Source organism: Protopterus annectens, chromosome 2.part0 (assembly GCF_019279795.1).
Source record: "Protopterus annectens isolate FY-2018-M chromosome 2.part0, PAN1.0, whole genome shotgun sequence".
In the NCBI taxonomy this organism is placed as follows: Eukaryota; Metazoa; Chordata; order Ceratodontiformes; family Protopteridae; genus Protopterus; species Protopterus annectens.
This window is the reverse complement of record NC_056728.1, coordinates 732750160-732770896: the sequence shown is the minus strand read 5'-3', so window position 1 is coordinate 732770896 and position 20737 is coordinate 732750160. Positions and strand designations below refer to the sequence as shown.

General features: G+C 39.7%; 1 protein-coding gene across 1 annotated transcript in view; it reads right to left on the bottom strand.

The window, feature by feature from the left end:
- LOC122792776 (interleukin enhancer-binding factor 3-like) overlaps positions 1-20737 on the bottom strand; it is an 82331-nt gene that overhangs the window by 40654 nt on the left and 20940 nt on the right. Inside the window, exons 7-9 of the mRNA XM_044060346.1 lie at positions 17673-17784; positions 8943-9040; positions 8578-8677 (exon numbers count right to left, since the gene is read on the bottom strand). Coding sequence (XP_043916281.1) covers positions 8578-8677; positions 8943-9040; positions 17673-17784 — 310 coding nt within the window. The remainder of the gene's footprint in view (positions 1-8577; positions 8678-8942; positions 9041-17672; positions 17785-20737) is intronic.

Genomic DNA, 20737 nt, shown 5'->3' with positions numbered 1-20737 from the left:
ATATATATATATATATATATATATATATATATATATATATATATATATGGGTTCACTCCATTTGCCCGAAAGTTCATTTGACCATAGCCCATATGACTGAGACCAAATGACCAAAAGTTCATTTCACCGAAAGCCCATATGACCGAAAACTCAACTGACCGAAAAACAGCACTGGCAGGTATATGCCCAGTTCCCCACTGTAGTGTGATCCTGGAGTTTGAATATAAAGTTAGGGGTGGGTTGTTTTGCAACAAGTTTGTACTTATGTTATATGTTTTAATGTATTTTTAATGGATACACATGTATATAATAGTGCATAAACTGCAATTATGTGGGGGGGCTCTGACCCCCACACCCCCCAATGTGGGGGGCTGTGTGTCCCCCCCCCTAACTTTATAGCCTCACTCCAGGGTCGCACTACAGTGGGGAGCTGGGCATATACCTGTCAGTGATGTTTTTCTGTCAAATGAGTTTTCGGTCATATGGGCTTTCGGTGAAATGAACTTTCAGTAATATGGTCTCAGTCAAATGGGCTTCGGTCAAATGAACTTTCGGTCAAATGTAGTGAACCCATATATATATATATATATATATATATATATATATATATATATATATATATATATATATACACACACACACATACGTACACACACACACACACACACACACACACATATATATATATATATATATACACACATACGTGCATACATAAATATATAGGTATATACACAAATATTTACATATATAATATATTCACATAGATAAATATCTATATTTGTCTACATCTATCTAAATCTATCTATATGAAATCAAACACATACACACATATATAGATATATATTTATACACGTGTTTATGTCTTTGCCGTAGACACAATATAACACTCAAAATCTCAATAGTAAAAATACAGATCTAAAAAAAAAAAAAATCGAAAACCAAAATATCTCATGAGAAAAAAATTTTTTATTTATTTATTTTATTTATCATTTGTTGACCGGGAAAGTCCGACTAGGTTCCACAGAGCCTGTTTTCAGCGGAGGCCCGGGGAGAAATGCTCCAGATGCATGTCTTTGGAATAAACCTCCTGCATGACCCATGCGTGGGACTGTACTACTCTCACCCCCTGCTACTTATACATTTTAACTCGGAGATTGCTCAACAGCTGGGATAGGGCAAATTTTAAATCCCAACCGGATTTCAATCTTACATAAAGTAAAGCTGGCATAATGCAATTATCCGAGTATTTGATCACTTGTGCTGGCATGAAAAAAATTCAACTAAAGTCTTCATACATGCGTTTTATTTTACAGATAGATAGAAATGTTCTATCTATAGTTATTTACCTGTACACCTTAGATAAAAACTGCAAGAAAACTTAGCCAAGCTAGAATTTTTACTTTGTGATACCTTAAACTTCCTGTAATAGAGGCACATGGGATATATGCAAATGACCTCTTAAGGACATCAAGTGTTTCAGTAATACAGCTTATGAATTTCCATGACTTTTAACTTTTTCTTTATAAGACTTTGTGGATACATTCAGGCCAATAAAGTCAAACCCCACTAGCTCTGGACGCGCATGTTTCAGCCTTCTTATGACCTTATCAGCAGTGCATAAGTGGAATGGGAACATTAAAAGTCATGGACATTCATAAGCCATATTGCTGAAACAGTTGGCCATATTGCCGAAACAGTTGATGTCCTTAAGGGGTTATCTGCATATATTCTGTGGGCCTCTGTTACAAGAGATTTAAGGTATCACACAGTGAAATCTCTAGCTTGCCTAGGTTTTTCTTGTAGTTTTTACTAATTGGTTTGTCTATGTGACCTCTTTACTCTTTACTTTGGATATATCTTAGATATATAAATAGAGGGTTCCCTATCAGAAGCCTGAAACACTATAAGCTTGAAAATCAAAATCCTGAAACCAAAAGCCTGAAAATTCAAAATCCCGAAAACCCAAAATCCTGAAAACACAAAATGGACATACTGACGTCATTGTGGCTTTGCTATTGTTAGCCCTGTGGTGTTAGGTCATGCGTTGGTTTCAGGTAAGTGTGCGGTTGGTTTTATGTTAGGGTTAAGGGCGGTTTAAGTGAGTTAGGGTTAGGGCGCAGGTTAGGCATGTATGCAATAGTGACAAATATTGGGGTTAGGGGCAGTTTAAGTGAGTTAGGGTGCGGGTCAGGTGAGTGTGCGATAGTGACGGACCTTAGGGTTAGGGTTAGGGTCAGGGTCAGTTGGTAGATATTAGTGTCTTTATAGTGACATATTAGCATTATTTGTGTTTTCAGGATTTTGAGTTTCAGGATTTTGGGTTTTCGGGATTTTGAATTTTCAGGCTTTTGGTTTCAGGATTTTGATTTTCAAGCTTATAGTGTTTCAGGCTTCTGATAGGGAACCAAACAGAGATATAGATGCAAATACATACAAAAATCTCTGCAGAAACCTTTGTTAAACTCCTACAAACCAACAATGCCAACATTGAAATATGAATTGAAACCATTTAGTAGTAAAATTGTCCAGTAAAATTATTGGCATGGAGAAAGGTACTGAATTTACATCATGTAACATGGTAAACCTTCCACATATTCAGTGAAAGCAAGAAATTGTAGAGGATCCCTCTAAACCAGCAGGAGTGTTTCTACATGAGCTTGCAAAAAAGTGACATTTACAATGTAATAATTAAATCAGACTGATGCTCCTGTTCAGAAGGGTCCTTACATTCCATAAGCACTGTCATACAACATCAAATGACAAAACAACTTAAGCTGTTAAGTTAAACATTGCAGTTAATATAATATACTGTACTGCTTTATGCTGTAAGGTAACAGTAATCACATTTTGTAGGTAGTAAATTGAGCAAAGTTCCATACAGCTAAGAATCTCATGGTGCACCATGAAGTTGGTTGTTTCTTTGGTTACTCTATATATCACAGTTAAAAAAAGTTATATTTTAAGTTAAATTCACCTCCAGGATCTATTTTGAGAGGAATACAGTTGTAAAGGTGTCTTCATCTAATGAGAGACATGCAAAACACTCTCAGTAGAGCAAATCTGAAAGAGTGAGACATACAGCCTCACTCAAAATGATGAAATGGAGATATGAAAAAGTTAATAGAACTATATTAAAGAAATTACAAGAGTGATGGAAAATACTGTACATGTCTCATGGTATTTAACGACTGTTTATTAGACATGTATAACATGTGGCAGTAGCTGGAAGGGAAAATAGAATTTTTGCATGATTAGCAAGTCAGCTAAGGTAATGGAGGCTGTTGGAAAGATGAAAATGTGGAGCAGGAGTTGGTTTCTATAGAAAATTTGTAGAAAAAGTAATTAGGATTACCTGGAGTGCTTACATGAGGAGAAGGACTTGACTTTGTTTTATTTATTTAAATGCATTAGCTGGAGTATGGCACTGATTACAAATGACTGATTTTAATCTCAGCACTTTTTCTGTTATTAGTATTAAAACAAAGTTAAAACAATGGATAAGTTTTGCAAAATTATTGTTGGCTGTGGGAAAATTTGTTTGCCACTGGAAGCCTAGAGTCATTCTGGCCAGTTTGTGCAATTATATAAAAAATAAGCCTTAAGGCAGTTGTGGCAACCGAGTGAAACTCGTTGTTCTGGCTGGGCAACAAGTATATGCAGACCGTGAGTATTCTGAGGCTACATTTTAGTGGCATCTGCAGAATGTTGTGGGCATTATGGAATAAAAACAATGGAAATAAATAAATTGACTCTCCTCCTATTGCACTGAAAGCAGTTTTGCCTGCTGGAATATTAACATTTACAAATGCACAGGAAGCAAGCCGCGGTGGTGCAGCGGTAGCATTGTCGCCTCACAGCAAGAGGTTCTCCCATTCGATTTTTTGGCTGGAGCGCCTACTGTGTGGAGTCTGCATGTTCTCCTCGCAGTCGAGTGGCGTTCAAAAGACATAAGTGAATGGGCGTGCCTTCATTGAAGGTTGGGCGTCGGGCTGGCACCTCGGCACCGTAAAAATTGACTGCCAATCATTAGCGGACCGGAGTTCCGCTGTGGTGACCCCTAACCAGGAAAAGCCAAAAGAAAAACAACAACAAATGCACAGGAAGCAGTGGTTGTGGTAAAGAATTGTCCTATACATTAATCCTGTGGCCTGCAGAGATGAATTATGCAAGTACTGGTATGCTAGGAGATCAGGGAGTTTAGCAGAAGTGGAAGAGGAACAAATGGAACAATTATGACTAAAATAAAAAAGGAGACTGTTTATGCAGGAGAAAAATGGTCTGAGTAGAACAACACTTCCAGTTGAATATACACTAATCTGTAAAGAGGTGGATATGTTTATACATTCTAGAACATTGTAAGAAGACAGACTGTATGGTTTGGTATAGTGAATATGGCTGCATTTAATTTCAGAGGAAATACAAGATTTGTGTAACATATATGTAATACTTATAGGGCCTACTGAAATACTTTTATTATGACCTTGTAAGAAGCTGTAAGGATATTCCCAGTAAGTCCACTGAATATGTTGCTGTTGTTCTGGCAGCACTCTGTTCCAGGACAATGAGTATTTTCGGTACTGTGACTGGAACATCCCCCTTCTCCATGAATGGGCTCTTTCTGGACATTCTGTTGCCTCTTTGCAGCCAATCTGTATTAACAGCTGGCTTTGTTTGACCCAGTTGCTGTGTCTAAACAAAAAACTTCAAGTTTATGACATACTGTTCACAAGAACTGACCCAGTTTTTGATTACAGATATCTGCCTGAGTTGGTGGTAACTTGGGTGGATATAAAAGATCCCACTGCACTTATAAGGAACAGCAGAGGAAGTTCCCCAGAATCCCGGCCAAATTCCCTCCACCTGCATTAATATCACCTCAGATATCCACTGAAAGTAGTCCACAAGCTTCCTAGGCTTAATCCTGACAATAGAAGCAAATGATCATTTTCCATCCTGACCTTAAGCAAAATTGCTTACAGTATACTCAAAAAGACAAATTACAGAACCATCAGATGAAAAGAACACATGGAAACAGAAAAAGATATGAATCAAGAAACTGAAATGCAAAGGAGATTTTTTTATAAAGAAGGCAAACAATTCAGACCATCTTTAAGGAACATTCTGGAAAACCAAGCATTGTCCAGAACTTTGCACTCCAGAGGATTCATAATGTGCAGATATGATGGAATAAATAAGTCAAGAAGAAGGCTAAGCTGAAGACTGTTTTGATTATGGGCTAATTCTTAGTGTTTGCAATGTGTAGTTTACAGAGTAAAGCTTCTCTCATTATAATGTTTGCATTGGATATGCAGCAAAGCCATTGCAGTATACAGGCACTACATCAGGGGAGGTTCCAGGTTATACAGCCAGCTACATCAATGGTACTGCCAGGCATTGTGTCTAAACTGCACAAAAGAATAGGCAGGTTCTAGATAAGAATGTAATGCAAGAGATGTGCCAGAGAAAGATAAAAAGCTCACTGAACATTTTAAACATGTATTTTATGTACCACCCTGAAATGCAGATGGGGCATTACGTCCAAAATAAAGCACCCAGGAAGAACACTGCCAACAAAAATCAATGCAGAAGCATTACCAAGTAACTAATAAAATACCAACTTCTGGCATGCCATAAAACACACAAGCCTTCTGAATTTTTTGTTATTCACACGTCAAAAAAACAAATGTCCTAACTAAAGGAGATGCAGAAACGATCATTCAGATTTTCATTTTTATAAGATGGCACGTACTGATTTACATACATTTTAACAGATGGTGTGTCTAAAGGAGTTCCATTCAGAATGTTGAAATCCTGAAATCTCGAATTTCATATGGTCGAGACCATATGATCAAAGTTTCAGAATTTTGAAATTCTGAATGGAGATCTACATACAGCATGGAACGGGAGATTTCCATTTTCCTCGCTGTAGTGCGATCTCAGAGTTGGAATATTTAAGTAGCAGGGGTGTGGGGGGTGCAGGGAGGCTTGACCTCTGCATAAATGGTTAACTAGTTTTTTGGGGGGGTTTGTTTCAGAATTTTGATATTCCGAAACATCGATCATATGGTTTCGATCATATGAGATTCAATGTTTTGGAATTTCGAGATTCCAAAGTGAATCCATCTACAGCCAACATCTTCTGCCACAGCTATGCATTTATACTACAATTGCCAGTCAATACATGCGATATAACTGGTGAAAAATGAGTGTCCGGTTCCAAGGAAAGAGACAGAAAATACCAAAACTGTTGTTTATTGGTACATCAGGTTAAGCGCTTTCATCTATCCTCCATAGACTTCTTCAGAACACCATTTCTCAAACTAACAGTCTTTAAATAGTACTAATTAATTCAAATTATCCAGTCCTGTGATACACCAATTTGATCTCATGAATATTAATTTCATGGATACTGAATGACTCATCCTGACATGGATTCTCATAACACAAGAACCATTTAAAATCATGAAAATACATAGTAAAATAACTAAACAGTTATATTACTGTTTACGCATGATGTAAAATTCATAATATTCAATAATAAAATTACATTATAAAATAAAAATAAAAACTTAAAAATGTTAAAAATACAACTTTTAGTTGTGTCTCACAATAAACACACAACACTGTGGGAAACTTGTAGCTCAATGAGTATAATCAACTTGGAACAACACCTACCCTACTATTAATATTACTTTTTTTTACCCATTCTAGGCCCTTAACAGGGGCTTGGTGGGAATACAATCATTTAATCCGGGGTAAGTGGCTGCATTTAATAATATTTGCCACTTCATTTCTCTTTCCCCCAGTTTACCTTTCGTGTCACATCCTCTAGGATTAATCTTTGCACACTCTGCAATTGCAAACTTGAAAGAGTTACAAGTCTCACTATCCCTAATATGCCTATATAGGGCGTTGTTAGTATCTTGCTTTATTATACAATAAAGATGGTCATATATTTGGTTTCTTAACCTCCTCTCAGTTTTTCCTACATAGGAACACGGACATTTTGTACAGATGGCTATATAAATCACAAACTGGGTCTGACAGTTGCCCTTTTTGAACCTTACTGTTGTTTTGTTGATATTGTCTATAATGCGGGTGTGCTCCTCATATATGGCACAACACTGATTGCAATGTCCACATTTGCTTGTACCTACAGAATTTGTATCATTATTTCTATCACTATTTTGGATTTTTCTTTTTAAATTCTTTCCAGTTTTGTATACAAAAAGGGGTTCAGTTCCCAATTTATTATGCACCCCCTCATCACACCACAAAATATTCCAATTTTTATGTATGATACTTTTGACCTCGTTTACATAAGGGTTGAACCCCAATATACAGGCCCTGTTATATTTCTTATTATTTTGATTACTATTAGTAGTCTCTTCGTTCGTCTCCATAGCCACACCCAATAAGGGTTTGTACTTTTTCCCCCATTCTCTTTTAACATACCCTGTGACATCACTAATAAGTTCACTGGGGTACCCCCTTTCTCTAAACATGTTTCCTATATGATCATTTTTTTTAACCATCTCCGAATAGTCTGATGTCATCCGGGCTGCTCTTATACATTGCCCCTTGATTATACTTTTCTTTTGCTTCCATGGATGATTACTGGAAAATTCCAAGTATGTGTTACTAAAGGTATCTTTTCTATATATCTTTGACCTAAAACCTTTACTCGTAGTATAGATATATGTATCAAGATATGATATACCTCTTTTGTCACATTTGTGGGTAAATTTTAAGTATGGGCTGAAAGTGTTAAGATATTCTAAAAATAATACTATTTCATCCATGGTACCAGTCCACAATATAAATATATCGTCCAAAAATCTGATGTAACAACTAATGAACTGGTACCATTGATTGGTGAACATATATTCATCCTCCCAATCTAACAGGACAAGGTTTGCAAACATAGGGGCACACGCGGCCTCCATAGCAACACCTCGGGTCTGTCTGTAATGTTCACCATCATAATATATATAATTATTATCCAGCACAATACCCATAAATACTTCCAATAAAACAACTTTCTCCCATTCCAATTGTGTATACCTCTGTATACTGTTAATAAACGTAGTTGTTCCATCTTCTCTAGGTATACAAGAAAATAGGTCGACCACATCAATTGTCAAAAATATGACATTATTTTTCCACAGGTGGGGTTTTATCCTGCTCAAAAATTCCCAAGAATCTTTGACAATGTGTGGGACCTTACTATAAATGGTTTTTAGCCATCTATCTATTACTTTTCCATAAGGAAAGGTCTTACTTTTACTACCTGAAATAATAGGTCGAAATGGGGGAGCCTCCATTTATACTACAATGCTGTACTAAAATACCTGACCAAGCTGGTGCATTTCTAATTCAGCATCCATTGTCTATACATTTAAAAAGACAGTAAAATTAATTCAAAAGGAAAACAAGTTCACATAAAAACAATTAAAGCTAAATCCTGCCAAATATAATACAAGGCTTACAGTGATACCACTTCATAAATTTCAGCAGATTCTAGGTTTAAGAAAGATAATGGTACAGCAGTATATTTTAAGGAATCATGCTTACCATTATAATCTCTGCCTTGTTTTGGGTGTATTTTTGAGTGTATGTTATCCTCACTAAACATCTTATTAACTCGACCCAAAGCAACCATACGTAAAACATGCTGGAATAAACAAGGAAACATTATGAGAAAAGTGAGTACAAAAGATGTTACAAGTCCAAAGCATTAAGAATGCATTAAAACAGACATGACATCTGAAAAAAGATAAAAAATACTGGTAGACACTCTAGTGCAGTTCTGGTCAGAAAAAGGTCAATGTTCTCACCAACAAGCATCTTTCACCAAGCAATCCAGGTGAAAGCAAACATCTCTGTTGAACTCAAACAGCCATTCATTGCCATGAAAAAAAATGGGATATGTTTGTTACCTGAGCACTTCGAGTAATGTCTTCCCTCTGTTGTCTGTCTAGATGACCAACTGCATCAACACAGTCTCTTTCACATGGATCATAAAGACCAGGGCCATCTGTAAGTACATATATAGGACAATTTCACTTTTTGTTTTATAAAAATGTTGGTATTCATTCCTAGAATATCCCCAATAACTTCTGCATAAAGGGAACTTCTTGCTGGAAGTAACATTTTTATTTCAAATTACCAGGTACTCCTGTGGTGGAAGCAGGACCTCAAATTAAGGCAATGTTTTCAAACAAGCACATATTCCATACAGCCCTAAACACTGTTGTGCCACCTTATCTCAGACCTGGAGCGCTGGCAGCCGACAGCAACAGTCACCAAGCCCCCAGTGGATTTTGTAAAGATAGAGATGAGTAGTACCCTTTTCTTACTTAACGGGGATCAAACAGACCTTTAGTAGATATAGACCTAATCCTGTTAAAGCCAACAAACAGCCAAGGGAATCACAAGGGCTGTTCTATCCTTTTCCAGAGGGCAGCAGGGAAATCTGAGAAGCTGGTGTATGTTTGCAAAATATTTATCCTTCCAGCCACCCTAAAACATTCATATGAATCTGTACATCCTTGGGCTATCTATCTTGAGCTGTATGTATAAGTGAGCATCCCATGATGTGAAAGAAGAATCTCTAGTTATCTGCCTATCTGAAATGACAGCCCAGGACAAGGACACAGGTAGAGGCCACCAGCTAATTGGCCTGTAAAGGCCCAGCATAACTTGATGAGAATCATCAGATTCAGCAGGTCCTACATCTATTCTGTCTTCAAGTCCAAATGAACAAGTTCAAGTGTAACTTCATTAAGTGAACCAAAGAAAGACAGCAAGCATAAATCCACCATAAAACCTAAGCTATGCACTGACACAGAGCTTCAACATGATATAAAAACTCTGAAGAACATCTGCAAAGTAAGACAGGAAGCCTTACAACATCAAGCTAAGATGGTAGTCCAAATAACTAACTGCATTGAAGTGGGCTACATTTGCAGCTTTTTTTAATCTTCAGCAACAGCCAATTGCTGAAAGAGTCAAAAAGAAAAATCCCTAGCTTGGATCAGACTCTCTGAGTTGAGCAGTATGCAGGAGTTGTTGTCATGTTAAGACAACACCAAACAAGTGTTTCATTTACTAAGTGCAAATACAATAAAACCCTGGTATCCTCTCTTGATGTCTGTGTAGATGGTTAAGACCATAGAGTTTCAGGATGCATACCTACTTTACTAACAATAGGAATTACATGGACTGAATGTTAATTATGGGAATTATTTTCTATATGGTATGCAAACACTTGGATCTACATGTGCCTGACTGTCCTCAGTTGTTTCCTTATCAGAAAGAACCTAAATATTTTATTCTTCATTAGTAGGCAGACACAGGCTGACTGGATTGTTTTAGGAAAGTGGCAACCTCTAAGCAAGTACTGTCTTTTGATTTGTTAGAGTATCTGGGGAAAAATAATGGAGTTTGGGGCAAGGAAGAAGCAAACTGGATAAGTGTAGGCATGCCCATTAAAGGGCAGTTCTGGTGAAATCAATCAGGAAAATGCTTTCAATAACCAAGACATTGAAATAAAGCTATAATGACTCTTCAGCTGCTGTAAAGTCTGCATGGTGACTACAGATAAATAAATACAGTAGGATGCTGCTGAGATAAGACATGAATCACACAGCAGAAAGAGGCTGGTCTTTTCATACCACTTGAGAGGCAAACTCAGGATTTCGGCCTTGTTCAATAAAAGATATGTCACTTTCCATCCAGTGTGAATGCTGGAACTTGTATGTAGGGATGCCATCCTTTGACAATGACTGTTTGTGCCCACACACCCCATACCTGGCATGCACAACAAAGTCAGCCCTAAATAATGTACAATGTGAGCCTTGAAATTCTCTGTCCTTAATGCCATAACAGCATCTGCACATTCACTTGCTTTCCTTTGTCCAGAATAGCAGCTGTGTTTACTTACAAAGTGAGATTTAAAGCCACATAGTCAGTGATGCAAATAATTGCTTTCTTAGCCTACCTAGAGCTATGGGCTCCCTTGTCTGTGGATGGACAACACCTTAATGCATGGAACTGTATATCAGTGAGACTTCAGGTGACAGCCTGTAGAGTGAAATCTATGGTTGACTAAAACAATATTTACCTTAGTGGGAACAGGAGCCATTAGATCTGATGTGATCCAGTTCTGCTTCTGAGGTTCTTAAGAATCTGTGATCAAAGGCACCAAAGAGGTCAAGATGGAAATCCTGTCACGCTTACTTTAAATGTCTTTGGGGGATAAATAAAATCCTGATAACCTCTCCAACGTATGTACCCCAGGGGACAAGATCCCCATTCTTCGGATATTCAGGGACACAGTGTACTCAGGCTCTAGTCCTGCAAAAGCAGACTAGTTTGGAGGACTTCTATTTTAAAGGGCTACCATTACTATTTCAAACCCACCCTCCCTGTTTTTGTTTTGGTGTTAACCTTAGTGGCCTTGAAACTGCCCGCCCCTCTTGTAAATTTGTGTTTGGATACTCCTTCTGGGCCCATCTCATTTGCTCACTCAACTGAGTGCAGTGAGATCATATTCTGATTTCAGGCACTCCTGCTGTGTACAAAGAGAGCATCTGGGAAACAGAAAAAAAAAATTTAAGCTTGTTTCCTGCCTTTCCTGTTAAGTGGTATAGACTATTTGTAGGCTTCTGAGCCCCCAAGCCCTTCTGTGTTGGAGGGAAGCCTTCTAGCTTAGTTTTTAATTTCTTATAACTAGCCAGTTTTCTAGTTTCAGCACTCAAATCTGTTTCTTTGATCTCAGCACTTGTTCAGAAAAAAAAAAAATTTCATCTGCTTTTACTGTACTTGTGTTTCTACCTACTTTATTTTACTTTTGCATCATCTTAAAAGTACTCAATTGTATTTATTACTGCTTGGTGTAACTCATTCTAAGCCTTTTGGTTTAAACACTTGGGCTTCGGACCAGTTGTTTTGCACTGAGAGGGTTTGTGGTCTGCACTGTAGTTGCAGAAGAGGTAGCTTACATCCTTCTAGGTTGAGAACTGCTGATTGAGGGCTCAGTGTCTGTTATTCTAATATTAATTCTGGTTTAAGCACTTGGGCTTTCAGGCCAGTTATTTTGCATTAAGAGGGTTCGTGGTCTGCACTCTTGTGGGAGGAGAGGCTGGACTCTGCCCTTCTGAGCTGGGAATTTCTGGTTAAAGGCTTATAGTGCATGCATATCTGAACTGCTTCTTACTGAAGTTGGTGCGCCTTGTTTGCTATGGCATAGACTGGATTCGGGCCTGCTGGATCTAGCTTTGTTTGTGTAACTTGAGCACTAATCCAGGCATTCTCTAAAGTATTCAATTGTATTTATTACTGCTTGGTAGTAACTTGATTAAAGTGTAGCTATCATTCTAAGTCTTTTGGATTAAGCACTTGGGCTTCAGACCAGTTGTTTTACATTAGGAAGGTTTGTGGCATGCACTGTGGTGGCAGAACAGGTAGCTTTCATCCTTCTAAGTTGGAAACTGCTGATTGAGAGCCCAGTGTCTGTTATTCTTAAAGTGTATTAGTTCTGGTTTAAGCACTTGGGCTTCAGGCCAGTTATTTTACATTAAGAAGGTTCGTGGTCTGCACTCTTGTGGGAGAAGAGGCTGGACTCTGCCCTTCTGAGCTGGGAATTTCTGGTTAAAGGTTTATAGTGCCTGAATATTTGAACAGTATCTTACTGAAATTGATACACCTTGCTTGCTGTAGCATAGACTAGATCCAGGCCTGCTGAATCTAGCTTTGTTTATATGCTTGTTGTTTGTTTGCTTGTTATTTCCCTGGAACGCTAATTCCACCTAATACGTGGCTTCTCAGCACTTCTGTGGATCACTAGTGATATCTGCATTGCTTACTGTACTTATTTCCTTGTTTCACTTGAAAGAAAGTTACTGTTTGTCGTTTTTGCATTTAAGTTACCTGTAACACATTGCACTTAAGTTACCTGGAACTTGCTCGCTAAAGCAATTATATAAGTCAGCACTAAAAATTAAAAGCACTACACCCTCACTGCCCACTGGCCCTTGTTTTCAATTATTAAGGAATTCCCAATATTATTCTAGCATGTCCAAAGGTCAGTTGTCAATCTCCTCTCCGGTCCAGCTGGTGAATCTGGGAATCTTGAGGCAATGTAACAACTGCCTCATGTACACAGACAACCCTCTCCTCCTCCCAACAAATTCCAACACATGTGAGAGATGCAACCATATAGCCAAACTTGAGGCTAAGCTCTCTCAACTCAGTACTGGCATAACCAGTCAGGAGGAGAAGGAAACCACACTCACTACAATTCCAGTCTCACATAGACCTACCACGACAGCAAACCAAACACATAATCACACAAAAACATACTCGGAGGCTCTAAATAAAGATATGCCTAAGCAGCAGAGACCTCCAAAGCAGACACCCAAGCAACCGCTACCCCAAAACAAAACACGTGCAACACATATCTCACAAAGCCAGTGTGCCGAACAGTCACAGCCCTTAAGACAAAACAACACACCTGATACACTTGTAATAGGTGACTCTATCGTCAGGCACACTGACATCCCGCTCACCAGGCTGAACAAGGAGAGGGTCACGGTGAGCAGCCTGTCGGGCGCTAGGATCCGCCACATAACACAAGCACTCAGGTCACTCCAAGGCAAGTACAAATATGACTCAGTCATTGTCCATGCTGGTATGAATGACCTGAGACGTACCTCCCTGGACTACATGAAAAGAGACATAAAGGAGCTCTCTGAGCATGTAGCCCAGGCCAGTATGACCCTGACCTTGAGTAGCATCTTACCCTCACCAAGAATGATGCCACAATATGAAGACAAGATGATCAATTTCAACAATTGGCTTAAGTACTGGTGTCATTCAAAGGGGATCCAATGCCTGTCAGCTTGGGATGATATGCTCGACAAGCCAAGATGCTTCGCTAGGGACGGCTTGCAGCTGTCACCCCTGGGCTTTTGGATATTGGCAAAGGCTCTTGCTACCCCCATAGTGCCTTTTTTAGGCAAGGCTCAAAAGACAAACCCACCTCCATAGGTATCACAAGGGATAAGAAACTAAGAGTAATGCTACTCAATGCCAGAAGTCTAAACCTCAAGATGCACGCACTCGAAACTCTCCTTAGCATGGAGAACATCGATATCTGTGCAGTAACAGAAACCTGGTTCAGGGCTCCCGAGAGCACCCCAGCACTACCAGGTTATACCTCATACCATGCTTTTCGGCCCCAAAACTTGGACCGAACCACAAAAGGAGAGGGAGTATCGATATTCATCAAAGATACCCACACCTCCAGATTGGTGGCAAAGCACGAAGCATCAGAGACTATCCATGTGCAACTAACAGTGGGTAAAACTGCCTTCCAGTTTATAGCCTGCTATAGACCACCCTCCCAAACCCAGGATCCCCACTCGGCCTTTCTGAGAACACTGGAAAATATGAAGGTCTCTCCAAACACCATTATATTGGGCGACTTCAACTACCCAAACATAGACTGGGAGCATTACTCTAGCTCCAACACCCTAGCGCAAAGGTTCTTAGAATTTATAAACTCAAATGCTATGGAACAACTTGTTACCACTCCCACAAGAGGGGAAAACATACTGGACCTGATCATCACCAACATGGGGACTCTATGCTCCAGACCAGAAGTGTATCCCTCACTGGTAAGATCAGACCATAAACTAATCTCACTGGATATTCACATCCCGACCCCACCCCCTGCCCAGAAAACCACAGTGAAAAACTTCTCTAAAGCAAATTTCACACTTCTCAAAACTGAGGTGAAATCCTTCAAAGCCCCCGGGCCTGTGGAAAATACGGCCCAGACCGCAGAATCCTTTATAAATGCATTCTATGAACACCTTCAGGAATGCATGGATCATGCGATCCCAAATAAAACCAAGACCCAATCCTCCAAAGGCAGATGTCCTGTCTGGTGGACCCCAGCCATAAACAAACTATACAACAGAAGGAGGAAGCTACTAAATGATAGAGCAAAATCCCAAAAAGGGAAGGCATCACTGATCAGTATTAGCAAAAAACTACGGGCACTCATAAAATTGTCTAAGGCCAGCTTCGAGAGAAAAATTGCACAGGACACTAAGGATAATCACAAGGCTTTCTTTAGTTATGTTAGGAACCTGGGTGGTAATTCCCAGATATGCTCAGAATTAGTCCAAAATGACAAAAAATACACTGAACCCACAGACATTGCCAACATCCTAGCTGACAGGTTCAGCGCAAACTTCTCCCCACCAAAAGGGCAAATATCTATCCCAGCAGAGTGCTGCCCCCATGACATCTCAGATGCTCAGGTAAGAACCGCCCTCTCCAAAGCAAAAAACACAGCATCAATGGGACCAGACGGTGTCCCGGGCTGCGTCCTACATGAACTCCAAGAAGAGCTAAACCCAAACATAAAACTACTGTTCAATCTCAGCCTTACTGCAGGATATGTGCCCAAAGAGTGGCGTACAGCAATAGTGGTCCCTCTCCATAAAGGTGGTGCCTCAACGGATCCTGGAAACTATTGCCCCATAAGCCTGACTAGCTTGGTCTGCAAAGCTATGGAAAGGATCATCATGGACCTCATAAATAAAGATATTGGGGACCTACAGACACTGGATCCTACCCAGTTCGGCTTTGTTAAGGGCAGATCCTGCCTCTTAAACCAGGTTGATTTCTTTGAAACAGTCACCAAGGCCATTGACAAGGGGAAGGTGGTTCACACAGCCTACCTAGACCTCGCAAAAGCCTTCGATACAATACCCCACTCGGGCATTATAGATAAGCTCACCAGCTTAAATATAAACCCCTATGTCACTAGATGGATTGCAAACTGGCTCAAGGACAGAACCCACATGGTTAGAATTGCTGGAGCCATGTCAGACTCCAAACCAGTTACAAGTGGTGTCCCACAAGGCTCAGTCCTGGGACCTCTCTTTTTCAGTATATATTTCTCGGAGGTACAGGCCAACACGGAAGGACTGTGGCTGACCAAGTTCGCAGATGACTGCAAACTGGGCGCCATAATCGACTCTCCAGCCGACACAAGCATCCTCCAAAAGGGCCTCATAGAAACAGACAACTGGTGCCAGAGCCATGGCCTCAAGCTAAATGCCAAAAAGTGTATAGTCATCCCCTTTGGCAAAAACAAAGTGCCCACAAATTACCACATAGGTGGTAATCCATTAAGTACAGAAGAAGTAATTAGGGACCTGGGGACCCAAGTTGATAGCAATCTCTGATTTGACAACCACATGGCCAAAGTGGTTAGAAAAACATTTTAGATAGCCCACCTAATCATGAAGGGATTCACATCTATATCAGGGGAGGTCATCGTGTCTCTTTACTCATCCCTCATCAGGCCCATAATTGAGTACAATGCCCCTTTTGGGATGTACCTTACCAGACACCTGCAGCAACTGGAAAGACCCCAAAAGTACCTCACCAAGAGGATCAAAGGGCTCAAACAGATGCCATATGCTGCCCGGTTAAAGAAACTCCAGCTCTACTCAGTGGCATACCGCCTGTTCAGAGGCGATCTGTGCCTGACGTATAAAGCCATGTCCAACCCGGAATTAATGGACATGCTGCACCTCAGAAAATCCAAATCCCATCGAGCTACGCGCTCGAGAGACTTGAACCTCAGCATTGAAATAAATAGGACATGCTGGAGGGACAGATTCATAACCCAGAGGCTTCCTTCAGTCCAGGTTAGGCAGAGTCCCTCATTGACTCTGTTCAAGAGGAATCTTGATGAGTGGATGGGAGATCGTAGGTTTACCCCGGGTATCACTTCTGTGTCACTGTTAGACAGAGGCACAGTATACTAACCTCGAAAAAGGGCATAGCAAAATAAATTTAAAATGGGTGGCGAAAGCCAGACACATTCTGGCTAGGCTTATAAATGCCCTAGGGCAGATAGCCTAGTATGAACCTATGAACCTATGAACACTGTGGACTTTATGTAATGAATTATTGACGACTGCTAGACTATGGGATACTGTACATCAAGCACACAGCAGTTTATCAGTGCAGAGATGAGGAAAGAGGCTGAACAGATCCCTATAAAAACTGGATGGCAGAAAACTGGCATACAGTAAACATAGTTTAAGCTTCCTCTAAAGGTTTTTTTTTTTTTTTTAGGACAGAGTGTAAAAAGAGAATTGAGTGGGATAAGAGAATTGGTATTCTAAAGTCAAGTCAGTTACAAACAACAGATCTAAATGACAGGGCTACAAACTGAGGCAGCAAAGCTAACAGCTTCAGCACTGTTCCACCTGCCTACTACAAAATTTAAATCCTCCACATCCACTAGATCACTTCAGGATAAGTAATCCCAGTTCCTCCTTCACATTTCTGTGCTAACATCACTGAAGTCAGACAGTATTACAGTGGGTGGGGGGTGGGGGGGTCTGCTGTGTATGACTTACATTTGGTAAAACTGGAGAATGGCAACATGCAAATAGATAAAGGCTTCAACAAATGAAAAAGTCAGTCCATCATAGAGTATGGAGTTCATTGGTAGAAATTTTTTTAATGTTTGACTTCCAAAGGGTTAAAAAGCCTGTAGGCCAGAGAAAGCTAGCTTTTTACACACTGAACAAGCCTTGAAATGTCACATTTTTCTGTAAATGTTAATCACATACCTGGCAGAAGAATTCCTGAAGCAAGGCATTCCAGGACCCTTCGAAATGCCATTCCTATTCCCATTGGTCTGCTGACTGTACCAATAGCTTTCTCACATATCAGTTCAAGAGGCTGAAAAAGAATTAACAAGAGTACTTGTGTTGTTAAATACTGAAACACCTGAAATGCTAACAATCCAAAATGCGTATTTTAATGCAACACGGTTTATAGAGAAAGGAAGGTACATAAATTTGCATATTCGTAGGACTCGTATGAATTTTCAGGCACTTGAGTCTGATGAATATTTACACATTGCCAGTACCCACCCTTAGGGTGCTCATCCCAATCATCTAGGTCTCATATGAAGGATGACAGTATATCGCACCACTTAATATGCAGACAGTCTATTCCAGAGGTGCGGAAAACACAGCATAAGGAATTTGTTTCTCCATTGTGTTGTTTATCTGCTGGTGAAGATTAAGACCCCCTGCTTCGAGCATTTGTGGGGCTATTAAACTTGTGGAAAAACAAGAGATTCATGACATCTTGGTCTCTCATAGCAAGGAAATCAATGCACAGATCTCCCCTCAACAATCTGTAAGATACTGAAAAAAGGGGCCGCGCTTCCACTCTCTCCTGGTAACTCAAGGTCTTTTAAGTTCACGATCTTCTTAGTTAGGGACCTCTAGGATATTCCAAGCTGTTTGATATGTCTAGTGAGAGATGTTCCAAAGGGGGCACTGTACCCACTAATTAGCCTAATCATTACAGTCAGCATTGGCCTATTTAGATTTGACTGATATTCCCTTGGCAATTAACTGTGCTAGGAAGGATTTTCTGAAGACTGTTGAAACATGATGATTGAAGGAGAGCGAATTACCAAGCCATGACCAAAGCCCCCTTCCAACATTTTCATTTTAAAGTGGAGTATTGTCTATACTGTATGCTGAGGGCAGCAGTTGTCTACCAAATGTGATTATTGCATGTTTTTGCATTTATAATCTGTGCTCATTTTATGTCTATAAGTTCTTGCTGAAGAGTTAGGGTATCAGTGGGGGCCTCAACAATAACTTCCAGTTTGTGATTATCTACAGACTTAGTTAGAAATCTTGGTTTCCAGTCTGGGGATCAGAAAAGCAAATGCAGAAAAGGAGGAGTTCAAAACCCTAAGCCTCGGGGGATGCCACTGCCTGCCTTCATATTTTCTGATGGGGCACCTGACAATTATGCTGTGTGGGTTCTGTCATTTAACCAGTTTGCTATCCAACTTAACAAACAAGGATCCATTTGTAAAGTATCAAGTTTACCTGCAATGTCAGCATAAGGCAAGGTGTGAAACACATTAGTCAGATTAACATTTTGTGCTGCTTATTGTTGACCATGTCATTACTAAAACATTTGCAGAAGTTGTGTGAACGCTACCTTTTCTCTTACTAAGGCATTTTACTGTTGCTACAGTTTAACATGCTTCTTCTGTCTTGCTTGAACTTGTGAGTTTACTTATCCTGAATTTTGTGTATAGTTGCTTGCAGTTTTGGGGTGGCTGGCTTTCTTTAATCACTGGGCATGCATCCCTTGTATGTTTCTGTGGACAGAAAATCCCTCGTAGGACAGTTACCAGAAGGACATCATTTGTCTAGGGGAAGAGTAATATCCCTTGTTAGTGTGAAGTGTGTGCAGAATTTTCTGCTTTCACTCTCCATCACATAAAGGGCAAGTTCTGACTGCATTTATACAATAAATCCTTCCCATTTCAAAATTCTGATATGACTTTGCTGAGCCCATTATATCTTCAGCCTCTAGACTAGCTGCTCCACTGACCTCCGGGTTTACAGAAAGTCAGTTGTGTTTTTCAGAATAATAAATAGTATAAACATTAGTATATCTCCTCTCCTTTATGATGACTGGAAAGAGTATGGAGCCTTTGGTTAAAAAGAGTCCCATCTAAGTGATTGGAAAATCATGCCTGCTATTACTGTAAAAGTTATGCACAAGTCGTCCTTCCCAGTTATATTACTCCCTGTCTCTCCCTTTGATGCTCTGAATGGGGATTCTTAATTTCCAGTAATCTTCTTTCTAGAGTACATAATGGAACCTTTGACATATAGACTTCCACATATCAAAACTCACCCACAATCTTCTTTACACATTTAAAACATTTAAACACTGCCTGCAGTTTTTAATTTGTCCAAAACATCCATGTGATATATTTAATCATAAAATGCAGTATATACAAAGCTGAACAATATTTTTCCTGAGACACTGAAACACAAACAACAATCTGCACGTGTGTGTGTGTGTGTGTGTGTGTGTGTGTGTGTGTGTGTGTGTGTGTGTGCTTGCAAAGCTGTACAAGTTATAAGGGGAAAAAAGTTTAAATGAGTGATTCAGCCTGACAGTCAAACCTGCATTAGATTTAGAGCTCAACGTACCAAGCTCATCTGCTGCGTGTAATAGATACATACTTAGCACATTTGTTAAGATGTGAGAAACTCTTCTTCAGTGTGTACCTGCTAATATTTTTCCTACTGACATTTTCTTGGGTCATTACAAAATCTTTCATGCCTATACCTGCCTCCCACCAGTACAGTTCACTCACTTGCTTAACAGGGTACACCCTCCACCTGCACTCTCTAGCTAAAACCTCACCAAAGACTATCAGATACAGCAAAATGATAACAAGTGCTGACTGCAGAAGGCATTTGCACAGATCTCCTGAGAGTTCTCCTAGTGAAAATAAAGTAGGTAACCACTATTATACAACAGTGAAAACAGAAATCCATTACCTTATTCACGACAGAGTAGATAGCGGTTATCCTACTGACAATGAGAACGGGTGCCAATTATCCTAGACTCTGAAGGCCTCTGCACATGACAAGCTTTTGGGGGGAATCTCAGGCAATACAATTAATTATTCAGAAAGATAGTAGCCAGAGGTGCATACAAGAATGTAAAGGTTCACAAAGCAATCCTAAAGCAAAGTGCTAATGGAAGCCCAACTCCTGGAATTATAATCTAAACAATAATGTTTGGTGAGGAAATGCAAAAACAACCAAGTGCCTACACCATAAATGTCCAAAATGTC